A 15,306-nucleotide genomic window follows, 5' to 3' on the forward strand; every position below is an offset into this window, starting at 1 on the left:
AGTCCAGGTGCGCCCTGCGGCTCTGCTCAGAGGCTCCACACAGAAACCAGGGTGCTGGCAGCTGGGCTCCGTGCAGGCACCCACTCCCAGGCTCCCTCGGCGCCGGCAGGACCCAGTCCCTGGTGGCTGCAGGAGTGAGGTCCCTGTCTCCCTGACGTGCGGCCTCCACCTTCAAGCAACGACAGCACATCCAAGCCTTCCTGGGCTTTCAGTCTGGCTCCTGCCTTCCATTTCTGCTTTTAAGGGCTCACATGACGACACTGGGTGCACCAAATTTTGGATTTGGAAAAATCCAAAATAATCTATTTTGAGGTCAATTGATTAGGAAATTACACCTGCAAACCCTTTTTGCCACATAATGTAAAAATTCACAGGTATAATATGGCGAGGGAGAACAAGGGGCCAACCCTGCCTCCCATCTGGTGGAGACCCCTGCACTTTCGGGGGCTGGTGGAAAGTCACCTCCCCCTGAGCCCTGGGTCCCGGACTGCTGATGCCTTGCCTCGCGTCCTTGAGGAGCAAGGCTGGTCCTTGCAGCCCCCAATAAGGTGGAAACAACTCTGGCTAGGAGACAGAGGGGTTTCTATAGGGAGGGCAGCCAGCGTTACCCTTGGCACAACCAGCTCCTCCTTTCCTAAATGCTGGGACCAGGCCTCCAGGAGACGCGGCCCACGAGGAGCCAGGGATGGGGGAGAGAGTGGACATTCGCCAGGAATGCCAGGGTCCAGTACAGGAGACGGGGCTCCGACCAGGCAGGGCCTGTCTTCCCCCAGCTCTGCCTGCCCCCCGCAGCCTCCCCACATTCAGGCCAGCAGCACGGGCAGGTCTCTATTTCTCCCGCCTCAGCTTCCTCACTAGCAAGGGAGGGACACGAAGAATACCGTTCCTGGGTGTGCCGGAAGGATCTGGTGAGCTGAAGCACACATGGCTGCCTTCCCAGGGCCTAGCGCAGTGTGCGTGGAATGGCAGTGTGTTCTTGTTACACACCACCTACTGATGGACAGACCCCACTGCTCTGCAGTCCCAGGGCCCCTGAACAGCTCTGTGCAGTGGCCAGCTTTCTGGTGAGCCTGGAGACCCCTTCCCAGAAGAATGTTTTTAAATGTATGAAAGAAACCACATATTAAAAATGAAAATGATGATACAGCCATCTCTGTGCTCTTCCACAGCAGCTCAATTCTCAACAGCCAAGAAGTACAAACAGTCCAAGTGTTGACTGATGAATGGCAGAGCAGATAAACACACTGTGGTTCATCCGTACAATGGAACTTTATTTGGTCATAGAAAGGAGTGAAGCACTGACAGATGCTACAACATAGATGAACCTGGAAAATACTATGTCAAGTGAAAGACGCCAGCCACAAAAGCCCACATGTTGTAGGATTACACTTTATGAAATGTCCACAACACGCAAATCTAGAGAGACAGAAACCAAACTGCCATGGGCTGGGGGAAGGGGTGGTGGGAGAGACCATTTAATGGGCCATGAAAATGTTCTAAAATTGACTGTGGTGACGTTTGCACAACTCTGCTAATGTACAAAAAACCAGTGAATTGTGCATTTTAAGGAGTGAATTATGTAGCATGAATTATATTTAAATAAACCTGTAAAAAAAAAGTTCAGCATCCAAGTTCAGACCCCTGAAATTCTAAGACCCCTGGTCCGGGTTTCCTTATGACCCTGGGCTGGTCCCTCCCTGCGGTGGGTGTGAACAGAGCCTCCTGCAGGGGGAGCACCCTGCACCCCAGATGACCAGCATCTCCTCTTGGCTTCTGGGAGGAGGGAAGGGCCTTATGGATGCAGTGTTTCCAGGGGCCAAAGGCCAATGAGGGACTGGGACCACCCAGGGTCTTCCTGTGTCAGGCCCACTCACCAAAGGAGCCACGAGGGCTGCAGCTGGCAGACCCCATGTGCCAGGAAGCTGTAAACATCTCTGTCCTTGACGACAGTGTCCCTGACAACTCAGGGGAGCTCTGCCCTCTGTGGCAACCCCAGACACAGCCCTGTTCCTAATGGACACAAGGCCAAACAGGGAGACAGCAGGGCCCTGAGCCCCAGGTCTGCTCACCTCAGCCGCCCTGCGGTGGTCCTCGCCGGTGCCCAGCACGAGCACATCCACGCCCAGACAGCGGAGGCTCCGTGCCAGCCCCTGCAGCATGCTGTCACACACCACGCGGAAGGCTCTGGCCTGGATCTCCGGGGTGGTGTCCTCGCCTTCAGCCACAGGCACCTGCAACACAGACCTGCTCAGCAGCCCATGGCCACCTCTGGCCCACTCTGGACGTGGTGGGGACCTGAGGGCCATGTGGTCAGCTCTTTTTTTTCACTTTAAAAAGAGAAGCATGAGCAACATGCACTCAGTGCAGAAAACAGCAGAAAAAACAGACAGGCAAAATGATACAAGGTCACCCACCCCGGACCCCAAGAGGGGCCTGCACACAGTTCTTGGGTTGTGTGTGCACTGGGGCAAGGGGCTCAGGGCTGTCAACTTAAAAAGCAAATTTGCCTGTTATTTTGGCCCAAACGAGTTTATTTGGGAATAGTCCAAAGAATTGTAACTCACTATACACATGTTAAGCAAACCACACGCAAATCTGGAGAACAAAGAGGGAGCTGCTTTTATAGAGAAAAGTGGAGAGGGAGGGGCTGCTCTAAAGAGAAGTCCATTCGGGGAGAGGATCACATCAGGGTGACAAGGGCTCCTCATTGGCTGGGCTGTGGCATTTGATTGGCTGGGCTGTGGTGTTTCTGATTGGCTGAGCTGCGGCATTTCTGACTGGCTGGCCTGTGGCATTTCTGACTGGCTGGGCTGCGGCATTTCTGATTGGCTGGGCTGTGGCGTTTCTGATTGGCTGAGCTGCAGCATTTCCGATTGGCTGGGCTGTGGCGTTTCTGATTGGCTGGGCTGCAGTGTTTCTGATTGGCTGGGCTGTTCCCAGGTAGGAGAGAAGTCTTCCCTCAGAGGTAAAGTGGTTGTACTTCCTGTTTGGAGTGATTGAGGATGTGCTGGGGCCGGGGCTCCCCTGCGGGCCCTCCCCACCCAGCTCAGTTCAGGTTTCTGCTATTAATCTCCAAGCGTGTGCAGGGGGACACAGCTAGATGCTGCCCTGAACCTTGGTCGGGGTCACATCAGACCTGGTGTTAGGAGGGCTGGGGACCCCTCCTCCTCCAGGAAGCTAACCCATGGTTCTGCTTTCCTTCTCTCCAGGCAGGGGGTCCATCATGGAGGAACCCGAGCCCTACTGGAAGCAGCTGATCCCCCCAGGCCTCCACCCCTGTAAGGTCCCAGTTTTAAGGACAGTGATTCTCCTCCCTGAGGATCCTGATGAAGGGACCCGGAGGAGCTTCACCCACCTGCTGCGGCAGGGCTGAGGCCTCCTGTCGGCTGGGCTGCTCCCGGGCCCCCGGTCTCTGGCTGCGCCCTGGCCTCAGGCTCTTGGCCAGGTCCTCCGACAGGTGGAAGCGGGTGGGGTCTCTGCACAGCACTCGGTACACCTCCAACAGGCAGTAGGCGTCGGTGGCTGGGGTGGGCAGGGGTTGGCGTCAGCCTCCAGTGTTTGGGGTGTGGGGGTGTAGGAGTGTGGGGGGAAGTGGGGGCTGCGCACCTGCATAGACCAGCTGTGCCTCACTCAGTGGCCGCCGGTCCCAGTTGGAGAGCTGCTGCCTCTTGTCCAGGGGCTTGCCCAGAACCTGCTGCACCAGGAGGCTGAGGCCCCGCGGCCCCTTGGTCCCATCCACGCTGGGGGCTGGCATGTCCACCACCCGCATCTGCCAAGACAGTGCCCCCTGGTGGTGAGGGGCCTGCCCTGGAGAAGGAACAGCCAGTGCTGGGGCAGAAGGGTGTGGGCGGCCGAGGCAGTCACTGGTCAGCTCTGGGGGTGATGTCTTAACCCCCAAGGGTGTGTGCAAGGAGCTCCTCGGAGAGGAGCCCAGAGCTGGTTCTAGGGAAAGTGTGGGGTTGTGTGCTGACACTCCTTCCCTGGGGGACCCTGTGCTCTGGGGCCCTGGTGACTTGTGGCCAGGGAGCAGGGCTGGGGCCAGCCCAAAAGTTACTGAGAGACCATGAGCAAGACCTGACCACAGACAGCCCACCAGCTTGTGGTGGAAGATCCCTGCCCAGGCGTGGCTGTGTGGGTAACTCAGTAGAGTGGGGAGCAACCCCCTGGGATCACAGATGCCCCCACCCCGTCCCCACCTCTGCCCTACTGACCTGCCTGTGCACCTGCTGCAGGTCCAGGCTGCCCCGAAGCTGCTTCTCCACGTGGGCCAGGGCAGGGCAGGAGGCTCCTAGGCTCCGCAGGTCCCCTGCCATCCCATAACCTAGGGGCAAGGGCTATCGGTGTGACAGCCACTGGACGAAGAGGCCCCAGCCTCACCCTGGCACCCTCCCCTGGGGCAGGCAGGGCTGGGGTGCAGGGCCAGGGGCTGTGCTCACCCAGCTTGGTGATGGAGGGGTCTGAGAGCAGCCGGAGCACCAGCTGAGAGAAAGCCTGGGACGTCTGCGAGAGCACCAACAGGTCCAGGAGGAACACGTGGCCCTCCACGGCCACCTGCATGAGCGACACCTGGGGCCGGCCCCCCGTGCCAAACGAGGGCCTCCACTCCAGGTCCACGCCGACCAGGCCTGGCTGCAGACAGAGGGGCAGTGTGAGCTGGCACAGCTGAGCCTGACGGCCAGAGTCCAGCTGAGGTGGTCTGCGTTGGGAGGGCCTCATCACCCCGTGAGCTCTGCCAAGAAGAGGTTAAGTGCCCAAGGGCAGGTGTCTCGGGGTGGGCCTCACGTCGGTGGGATGAGTGCCCGCTCTGCGGGGCGCCTGGGGGTGGGGCAGGATGGAGAGCCAGGTGCGGTGGGGGCTGCTGTGGACCCAGCACCCAGAGGCCCGACGAACAGCCAGAGCTGGTAACCAACCTGCAGCAGCTCCTCCTCGTGCCTGGCCAGGTCCTCCCACGAGGCCAGGAAGTGCACATTCTCCCTGGCGACGGGCAGCTGGTAGTAATCGTCCCTCCTGTCCTCAAAAGGTGCCTCGGCCATCCTGGGAGGAGTGGAGCTGTGGCACCCCCAGTGCCCTGGGTCCCTGGTGCCCCCAACCCACCCCAGCACGTCCAGCCTGACTGGAGCAGGGCTGACCCGGAGGGGCAGGGGTCTGCTGGGTCTGGCCTCCTGTATCCTCCACCCACACACCCCTGCCCTCCCAACTGTGGTTCCTCCGGCTCCTGGGGAGTGCAGCCTGGTGGGGGATGTGGCTCTTGGGTCTGTGGACATGGTGGTTAGGATCCCATCTGCTCTTTGCACCCTGCATTCTGGGAATGAGAGCCTGCGCCCATTCTTAGTTTCTTCTCTCTTTTTTTTGGTGAGGAAGATTGACCCTGAGGTAACATCTGTTGCCAATCTTCCTTTTTTTTTCCTGCTTGAGGAAGATTAGCCCTGAGCCCACATCTGTGCCAGTCTTCCTCTATTTTGTATGTGGCATGCTTCCACAGCACGGCTGATGAGTGGAGCAGGTCTGCACCTGGGATCCGAACCCAGGAACCCAGGACACCAAAGTGGAGCACGTGGGGCTTTAACCACTAGGCCACCAGGCCAGCCCCTTGGTTTTCTCTTATTTTCTAATTCCTAAGCCACTGGCACTTGTGACCCATGGAGTTGTTTCCCAAGAGTATGTCGCCATTGTGGCCACCTGAGCCTGGGGGGTGCTCACCTCTCCTGGAGCCTGAGTCGGCTGAGTTCCGCGGCCACTGTGGCCGGCAGCCGTGCTTCGGGCAGCGAAAGGTCCAGGGCACACTGGGCGGCTGTGGCCGTGTCGCTGTGAGAGGTCAGCAGCTTCAGCAGCTGCTCCTGCAGCCACTCATTCTGCCCCACTAGGTCCTGGGGGGACAGGACGTGGACTGAACTGCCTGGCTCTGCCCTGAGGGGCTGAGACAGTCCTGGCAGCCCCAGGCCCACAGCTCACTCCTCAGACCTGGCTCTGAGTCCCTGGGAGGAAGAGACTGTCCCCTGAAAGCCAGAGCTCCCGTGACCACCACTCTGCAGTGACTGAGATACTGAGGGGCCTCGACAGGGCCAGGGCGAAGGGCCACCATCCTCAGCCCACAGCCCAGCCCGACTCCACGGCCTCAGCCAGGCCCTTCTCCTCATCTCCAAGCCCCCACCCCACACTGCTGCTCTTGCCCAGATCTGCCAACAGCCCCTCCTCGTGGCACCCCGCCCCTGGACCGTCTTTCTAGAACATCCTCTCCACCCTTGTACCCCCTTGGCACCTCCTCACCCCCAGCCCTCTGACCAGCTGTTAGGCTCAGGGGTGGGTGAGGCCACAGGACACTCCTGCACCCATGGTCCAGAGATTGGACATACAGGTGGCCCTTGGGGAGGCAGTGACCATGGGGGCCACACAAGGCTGTCTCTCATCCAGCTGGGGGCTCCACACCAGTGCCCAGTGCAGGAGCAGAGAAGCTCACGCAGCCGCAGGGCCTCCCACCTCAGCCTCAGGAAACCTAGGCTGAGGCCTGGCCAGCTGCACCACCAGGTTTCCGATGGAGGTCTCAGTCCTGGCTGAGCTCTCGTGTCCATGAAGTCACAGGTCGCCGTAGCTCAGTGAGAGGAGATGGGAGCCCACCCTGCCTGGAGTCTGAGCCCCTCGTCCTTCTGACCTCCGGCCCCCGGGGCCTCCGTGCTCCCTGAGAAGCCCTGCTGGTTGATGGGCAGGGCCACCTCCCCAGACAGCACTGTGCCCCCAGTAGCTGCAGGCCGTCCGCTTCCCACAGGCTGCGGGTTCCCACGTGGACGACAATATGCGGAAACCCCTCCACATTCTTCAGGATGTCCGCTGCCCTTCCGGCTGGCTCGGCCTTGGCACCCAGGGGGGACCGGCCTTCCGGGACTTGCCCGCGGGTCCGAGTTCCTCTCTGGTGACTCACTCACCACCCCCCCCCCCCATCACTCCAGGGGTGGCTCAGCGCTGCCCCCCACTGGATGCCACTCAGGACACCAGATGCTATGCTGTCCGCCCAGGAGAAGGTGACTCCCAGGTCCACTGACCAGCCCACAGTTCTTGTACACACTGCCCCCGGGTTCCCACAGACCCCCACCTTCCTCCAAGGCCATTTCACCTGGGGTTGAGGAAGCTCCGTGCTCATGAAGACCCCTGGGGTCAGGGGACAGCTTGGCTTCCATGGTGACCCCCGCGTCCAGCTCAGGTCTAAAGGACAAGGGCTGCCAGAGGGTCTGTCCTGATGGGATCTGCGGCCCCAGCCCTGGGCGTGGACCTTGCAGTCCAACTACTCGCTGCCCTGCATCACCCCAGGGGGCAGTTGCCTCTTTTCTAGGGGTCTGGGGGCTCAACCCTCACTGGGCCTCGGGGGCGTACAGAGCCGTGAGCAAGCAGGGCACCCGAGGACAGTCTAGCGTTTTCTCTCAGTGAACATGGCAGAACCTTCAGCAAACCTCTCCTCCTCCATCGCCTGGGGCCCTGGACAGGACAGGTGAAGGGGGCTCCTGGGTCCCGGGCCACTCTGGCCCTGCCTTACCCAGCGGGGTCCTCTTGCAAAGCCCGCCCCCTGAGTGCGCCTCTTGCACACCGCCTTCTGACAGGGGTGGGCATACCTGAGGCCCGGGGTCCAGCTTCCCCTCAGGTGTGGCATCTCTGCTCAGAGGGGAGGGGCCCTTTCTCTGCATCGTCTGCTCCCCCACCTGCCAGGCCATCGGGGAAACCGACCCAGCAGCTCGTGAGCCATCTGGAAGCTGTCTGGCCACACCCACGCACACGTGAGCCACATGCACACACTTTCTCAGGGGAACTCGCCCCCTGGCCTTGCCCAGGCCTCAGTTGAGTGCCCACACCAGGCAGGGCCTCCAGAAGCCCGGTGGGGGCTGACAGGACCCCTCCAAACTCACCTGCACGTGGTCGGCCCAGTTCTCCTGAGACATGCTTCTCTGCAAAAGTGAACACCAAGGTGACCTTCTCCAGCAGCAGCCCAGAGGCCGAGAGGCCTGCCGGGACACCCACCGCACAGGCCCGAGCTCGCGCCTGCCACCAAGGGCCACGCACCTCCACAAACCGCTTGTAGCACAGGTACCGCAGGGCAGCCAGGCGCTGCTGGGCGACAACGTTGGGACACAAGGCTGAAAGAGAGGGCCGGGCTCAGCGCCGGGGAGCCGAGTACGGGCTGGGGAGCACATAGCCCTGCCCATCTTCCCACTCCCCTCCCCCCCACTCTCCCCGCCCCCGGCGGCCTTGGCCTCTGCTTGGTTCCACCCAACACCAGAGCCGCCCTCCAAGCCTGAAGGTGGGTGCCCCCCGCCCGGGCAGAGCCCCAGAGCCCTCTGCCCGCCCCTCTAACCAGCACCTTGAGTCCCACGGTGCCCCCGGCTGAGCTTCCCTCTGCACAGGTGTCCCGAGGGCAGCAGCCCACCAGACGTTCCCGCCTCTTCTCCGGGCAGGGCCCTTCAGGACACGCAGGTCCTTCCTTCACCGGAGTGTGAACTCCTTGAGGAAGGGCGTCCTGCTCACGTGTTTACAGTCTGACGTTTGCTCACAGCCTCACTTCCATATTCCATCCAGAGCCCGAGGAGGCCCAGGAAGGGCACTGCCCAGCCAGCCAGCCAGCTGCTGTTCCTCCTTCATGGTGCCGGCTGTCCTCGAACCCTGGTGGGTCCCGGTGGGATGCTGACCACAGAGCCCTGCCCACCCACGCCTCTCGGTGGGGGCCTGTCTTCCCCGGACCTCAGCCGGGACCTGCCTGTCAGGGCTGAGGCCGCCCCGGCCAGCACCCACGCCCAGCACGGGGAGCACCTTTGCTGCAGGGATGTCATCTGAGCACAACAGAGGCCAGTGCTGCCCAGAGGCTGGAGCTCGCCAGGCAGGCAACCAGCCACTCTTTGGATGGGGGGCAGGGTGCCCTCACTCCCCTTCCTGCCCAGGCCAGATGCAGGACCTGGAGGGCTCCAGACCCTGCGGATGTGCCTTGCAGGCCACTTGGGAACCCTGACAACACTGCACAGGTGGTGCTTAGACAAAACCTGAGGCAGGCATGCAGAAATGAATGAATTCCTCAAAGAAGGAAGGAATTGCTGAAAGAGGAGCCCTCTGGGCAGAGACAAAGGCCAAAGGCCAAGGTTCCTGCTGCAGCGGACGTACACTCAGATCTGCAAACAGACAGAAACCAGCTTTCCTGACACGCCTACGATTTCACACATCATTTTGCCAGTGGGGTACTTTGTCCAATGCCTCCTGAGACGGCGCCACACTGACAGGAGGAATTCACGCGGCAGCCCGCACTGAGCGCCAACCCAAACCTGGACGCTCTTGCTCACGCTGCAGGAAACAGATCTTCACAGGCAAAGGTGCAGACAAGTGAGGCCTGACCACCTGATGTCCAACGAAGACCTGGGCCACACTGCGTCCCGCTGCCTCGTGCCTGGGCTCCACCCAGGACCCTGGCCTGGGTGGGCTGGGGGCAGCTCAGGGTGGAGGGGCGAGCAGGACCTCCAGTTCTCTATCTGTTTTCTGTCCACCAACAGAGGACACGCCGCGATGACAGACACATGGCAAGGACTGCAGGGGGCGCCGCTCCCCCTCCCTCTGGGTGGGCAGTCTTTAGGACCTTGAAATGCTGACTTGTATTGTCTCAAATTAGGAACTACCAGGTCTCCTGCAAAGGGGCAGCCCTGCAACCCTGAGGCCTCTTGTCTGGGACAGACCCCTGGAGCCAGCTGGGGAAGCTGCCGAAGGGCCCGGGGATCACGCACATGGCGGGAGGCCTGGGTGGGCACCTGTATCCTGGGCGGACAGCCTCCCTGCTCCCCAGCGGGGCCACTGGCCCGGACACCCACAGGAAGCATGTGCCCCGCCCTCTGTCCGCCGGCCCTCCCAGCCCCCTACAGGCTCAGGAGAGGAGGGCCTACCATCCAGGGGAACTGGGCACCAAACCTGCTCCAGCCTCGGGCGTGGCTGTGGCTGCGTGTGGGGTGGACCCTCAAGGGGGCACACTCTGTCCTGGGGGCACTGGGCTAAGGCCAGTCTGAGGCCTCCAAAGGCCCCGGGCCTGCCGAGGCCACAACCCAACCCCGAGTGGGAGCCAGGTCCGTCAAGGGAGGTGTGGCAGGGCTGCCGGAAGGAAGGATGGCCCTGCTCAGAGCCTGCACCCCAGGCCCAGCCGTGGCCCCCTGCACGGCCTGCCCACACGCCTGGTCTGTAGGCCTCACACCCGCTTCCCTCCCCCTGCAGGGTCCTGGGTCCTGGGTCGGGGAGCCTCTGCCAGGGAGGCGGCACAGCCCTCACCTCGACAGCAGCCACCATCACCCCTCCGGGTGATCCTGTGCCGAGCTCCCCGGGGAGCCCCTGCTGCAGGCAGCCTGGCCTGGGTGTCCCCACTCCGCCTTCCCGCTCAGTGACACCAGCAGGGTTCCCTGACCTGGCGCCCAGGACAGGCCCGCAGGTGACCTCTGCATGGGGCAGGGCTCCTGAGAGGGGAGAGGGACCTGCCCCCGGTCCACTCCTTTGGCGTCAGCACAGAGGCAGCTCTTCAGCTGCAGGGACTGTGGCCCCACACTCCAGTCAGCCCAGCCACTTTGGCACTGCAGGGCTGGGCCCCTCCTTGGAGCTTCTGGGTCTAAAACTCCACCCTCTTGATTTTATTCTACAGCCTGAGGGTGGCCCCTTCCGGCAGCTGTTTCCCCTCCCCATGCCTCAGGGGTCCCACTGCCCTGCCAGTCCTCTCAGATCCAGCCCATGCTTCAGGTTGCGTCCCCTTTGCCAGCAGGGCCAGCAGCTCTTTGCTCCTGGCTGACCCTGATGGACCCACTGCCAGTCTGCAGACGTCCACACCTCTTCTTGTTTCTCCCATCCTCACACCTAATGCCAGCAGAGGGGCTGTTTAAAATCATGAACCAAAACCTCTCAATGTTGCGCCTCCATATTTGCAAAAAGCCACAAACAGTGTTCTCCTTTCTGGAGGCCGGCACCTTCATGCAAGGCTGGAGACTCACACACACACTGATGCTGACTAGCCTCCCAGTCAGTGAGGCAGAGAAATCAGACAGTGACAGCCAAGGAGGGGGCTGAAATTCAGACAAAGACCAGAAAGCAACTAGGAGTAGGATGTTCAAAGAAAAAAAAGGCAAAATCAGAAATATCTTCAGGGGCTGGCCCAGTGGTGCAGCAGTTAAGTTTGCACGTTCCGCCTCAGTGGCCCAGGGTTCACCAGTTCGGATCCTGGGTGCGGACACGGCACCACTTGTCAACCTATGCTGTGGTAGGCGTCCCACATATAAAGCAGAGGAAGATGGGCACGGATGTTAGCTCAGGGCCAGTCTTCCTCAGCAAAAAGGGTAGGATTGGTGGCAGATGTTAGCTCAGGGCTAATCTTCCTCAAAAATAAATACATAAATAAATATCTTCAGGGAACAGGAAGCCATACAGAGTAAAATGGCAGGTCTCAAAAAGAACCAAGTTATAACTTCCAGAGCTGGAAATACAACAATCGAAATATAAATAGTGCATGGATTTCATAGTACGCTGGACACAGATGAAGAGAGAATTAGTGAAGTAGAAGGGAGAGCAGAAGAAATTACCCAGACTACACGACACAGAAGAGAAGGGATGTAAAATACACATGGCGTTAAAACCCACGGAGGAGAGAGGAGAAGAGCGGTCATGCGGCGTCCCAGAAGGAGGCTCGAGGGAGGAAAGGGGAAGAGGCAATGCCTAAAGAGACAATGACCGAGAACTTCCAGAGCTCGTTGAGGACGCCAATGCACAGACTCAAAAGGCCCAATAAATCCCAAGCAAGATAAATAAAACGAAATCTATAACTAGTCTCTTGACAGTGAAACTGTAGAATACCAAAGACAAAGGAAGATCCTAAAAGTATCCAGAGAAAAAAGACAGATTGCTTTCAAAGATGAGAAGATAGATTTCTTCATAACAGCACATTTCAACCCAATCAAACGACTGACATTAGATGAAATATGGTCTCTGATCACAATGAGGCTAAGAGACCACACCAGAAGGATAACTAAAAATGTCACATAGCTTAGAAATTAGGAAACACGCTTCTAATTAGCCCATGGGTGAAAGAAAAGAATTACAAGAGAAATTAGAAAATATCTTGAGCTGAAAAATAATAATAATGTTGAAACTTGGAGAATATATTTAAGAAGAAAGAAGGCTTAAAATTTAGTTTAGTGGGCTGGGGCGGGCACACAACAGAGAGGATCAAAAAAGCCAAAAGCAAAGCAACAAAAGCAAAAATCAACAAATGGGATGATGTCCCACCAAAATCTTCTGCTCAGCAAAGAAACCATTAATAGAACGAAAAGGCCACCTAAGGAGTGGGAGAAAGTATCTGCAAACCATGTATTGGATAAGGGGCTAATATCCAAAATATATAATGAACTCATACAACTCAGAAGCAAAACACCTCAAATAACCCAATAAGAAATGGGCAAAGGACCCAAACAGACATTTTTCCAAAGAAGACATACAAAGAGCCAACATCACTAATCATCAGGGAAAGGCTAATCAAAACCACAGTGAGATATCACCTCACACTTGTCAGAATGGCTAGTATCAAAAAGACATGAGGTAACAAGTGTTGGCAAAGACGTGGAGAAAAGGGAACCCTCTCGCACCGTTGGTAGGAATGTAAACTGGTGCAGCCACAATGGAAAACAGTATGGAGATTTCTCAAAAAATTAAAAATAGAAATACCATGTGATCCAGCTATCCCACTACTGGGTATTTATCCAAAGGAAACAAATCACTATCTCAAGAGATATCTGTACCCCACGTTCACTGCAGCGTTATTCACAACAGCCAAGACATGGAAACAACCCGAGTGTCCATCGATGGACGAGTGGATAAAGAAGATGTGGAATATACATACAGCGGAATATTATTCAGCCATAAAAAAGAAGGATCCTGCCATTTGTGACAATACAGATGGACCTTGATGGCACTATGCTAAGTGAAGTAAGTCAGATAGACAAGACAAATACCATCTGACCTCATTTATATGTGGAATCTAAAGAAACTGATTCCTAGTTGCAAAGGACAGAATGGTGGCTGCCAGGGGCAGGGGTGGGGAGTGTGGGCAAAATGTATGAAGGGAGTCAGAAGTACAAACTTCCAGTTATAGGGTAAGCAAGTCCTGGGGATGTCATGTGCAGCACATGACTAAAGTTCACAATACCATATCATATAGGCCTTAGCATTTCTCACGCTAAGAAAAAAAACTAACTATCTAGGTGATGAATGTTAACTAAACTTTTGTGGTGATCATTTTGCAAGATATATGTACATCAAATCATTATATGGTGGTACACCTAAAACTAACACAACGTTATATGTCAATTATATCTCAACAGAACTGGGGAAAAAAAGCCTAAAGTTACTTGAAAAGGCTAAAAGTTCCAGTGAGACTGATCAAGAGAAATAAAATAAGAAAAAAAGAGAAGGCTCAAATAACTAGTATCAAGAATTCTGCAGACACTTGAAGGACAGCAAGGGGATATGATGAACAACTTCTGACAGTCACTTGGAACTGTAAGTGGAATAGACAAATTCCCTGAAAAAAAAACACATTTCAGGAAAGGAAAGTCTGAGTCCAACTTCAGGTGTGAAAACAGATGCAAAAATCCTTAAATAAAAAAAAGTTGGCAAAGTAGGCCTGGCAATGTATATAAATGGTAATGCAACATGACTGAGATGGGGCTACCACAGGAATGCAAGGTCGGTTTGACATTGTAAAGTCAATTCGTGTAATCCAACGTACTAACAGACCACTAGGGAAAAAGCCTGTCATTATCCCAACAGATAATGCAGAAAGAACATTTGATAAAATTCAACATCCATTTCTGATTAACAGTCTCAGCAAACTAGGAATTGAGTAGAATTTCCATAATCTAATAAAGTGAATCTACAAAACATTATCAGTAATCTGTAATCTACATTATCAGTAATCTACAAAACATAATCAGTAAGACTTTTCCTTTGAAGTGAGTGAAAGACAAGGATGCCCATGATCACCACAGGGGAGGAGGAAGGAGCACAGGCCAGGCCCAACCTCCCTGCAGACAAGCCAGGTGGGCAGAGCGGCTCGCAGACCCCAGTCTGCTGCTCAGTGACCAGGCCTAGGGTGGGCTGCAGAGGCGGAGCAGGGCAGGAGACAGGAAGACAACACAGGGGTGGGCAGATCCTGGTGGGGCTGAACCACAGGCCGCACTAGCCCTGTGCATCCCTGGGCGTGTGCAGGTGGGCTCACCCGCCCCCGTTGCAGGGTGTGGAGGCCTCACTCACCTGGGTCCAGACCGAACCGCTCCAGCAGGTGCAGGACCTGCCGACTCAGCACTTTGGGGCTCAGCTTCTCCAGCTTCAAGGAGGTCACCTTCAGGTGCTGCCTGCGGGGAGAGAGACATGGCTCCTGCCTGGCGGTGCTTTCTTTTTAAGTTAATACATTTTAAGATTTTTATTTTCATCAGTCATACACGTGCACAGTTTAAAAGCCAAGTAATTCTACAATGCTGATAGAAAAGGCAGCATGTCACCCCACCCCGCCTGGCGCCAGCTCCTTGCACAACAATTTTGTCATGGTCTAGAATTTGTGTCCATGTTTCCCAGTTCACCTGTATTGTGATCTCTTGATTGTTCAGTTTTAGGTATTTTGTATGGACACCTCACCATGGAAGTCTCTCCTTCCTCATCCTCTCCAAATAATAATATCCGAGTTTTCAGTTAATTCGTACATGCTGCGTTTACAATACTACAACTGTGCAAATATTATCAGCAGCTAAGCCACAATCGCCAGCTCTCCACGGGGTTGGTACTTGTCTAGTTTTATTGCTTCCTTAGTTTCCCGTCCTGAGAACCGAGCTGACTTTACCCCGGGCTCACCACGGGGTGAGCAGGCCACACCCACCCCCAGCCGATGGCTGCCCCCCAGACCCCTGCCCATTGTGGTCTGTGTCACCTTGCACCCCTCCCACGTCCAGGCTGTGGCAGAGCGACTCCACAGCAGTCTGCCAAGGTGGGGTGCGTGGAATGTGCATCTGGAGAAGGTGCATGTGTGAGGCCTGTACTCTGCCTGGGGGTTCGGCTGAGCTGAGACTTCTGGGGTGAAAGAACTTCCCTGAGCACTGGGCTCAGGGCCCCGTTTGACCCCTGCTCTTTCTGAGGTTTTGAGGGTTCTTCTTGGCCACAGCGTGGGTCTTCCTGTCCACTCGCTGGCCACAGTGCAAACCCACTCAGCCTGGCTGCCACATCCCTCTGACTGGGAACCGGCCCTCATTGAATTATTTGGTAATTTCCTCC

At 56.8% G+C, this 15,306-nt stretch overlaps 1 protein-coding gene across 22 annotated transcripts in view; it reads right to left on the minus strand.

Annotated features, from left to right (window-relative positions):
- Positions 1–15,306, minus strand: part of EXD3 (exonuclease 3'-5' domain containing 3) — a 95,441-nt gene that overhangs the window by 26,077 nt on the left and 54,058 nt on the right. For all 22 annotated transcript variants that reach the window (XM_070250459.1, XM_070250447.1, XM_070250450.1 and 19 more), the window contains 10 exons: positions 14,296–14,396; positions 8,047–8,120; positions 7,893–7,931; positions 5,701–5,867; positions 4,911–5,034; positions 4,437–4,629; positions 4,212–4,321; positions 3,607–3,769; positions 3,356–3,522; positions 2,070–2,231 (listed from right to left, as the gene is read on the minus strand). In XM_070250459.1, the coding sequence (XP_070106560.1) occupies positions 2,070–2,231; positions 3,356–3,522; positions 3,607–3,769; positions 4,212–4,321; positions 4,437–4,629; positions 4,911–5,034; positions 5,701–5,867; positions 7,893–7,931; positions 8,047–8,120; positions 14,296–14,396 (1,300 nt within the window). The remainder of the gene's footprint in view (positions 1–2,069; positions 2,232–3,355; positions 3,523–3,606; positions 3,770–4,211; positions 4,322–4,436; positions 4,630–4,910; positions 5,035–5,700; positions 5,868–7,892; positions 7,932–8,046; positions 8,121–14,295; positions 14,397–15,306) is intronic.

The sequence above is a fragment of the Equus caballus genome, chromosome 25, assembly GCF_041296265.1.
Source record: "Equus caballus isolate H_3958 breed thoroughbred chromosome 25, TB-T2T, whole genome shotgun sequence".
Taxonomy (NCBI): Eukaryota; Metazoa; Chordata; class Mammalia; order Perissodactyla; family Equidae; genus Equus; species Equus caballus.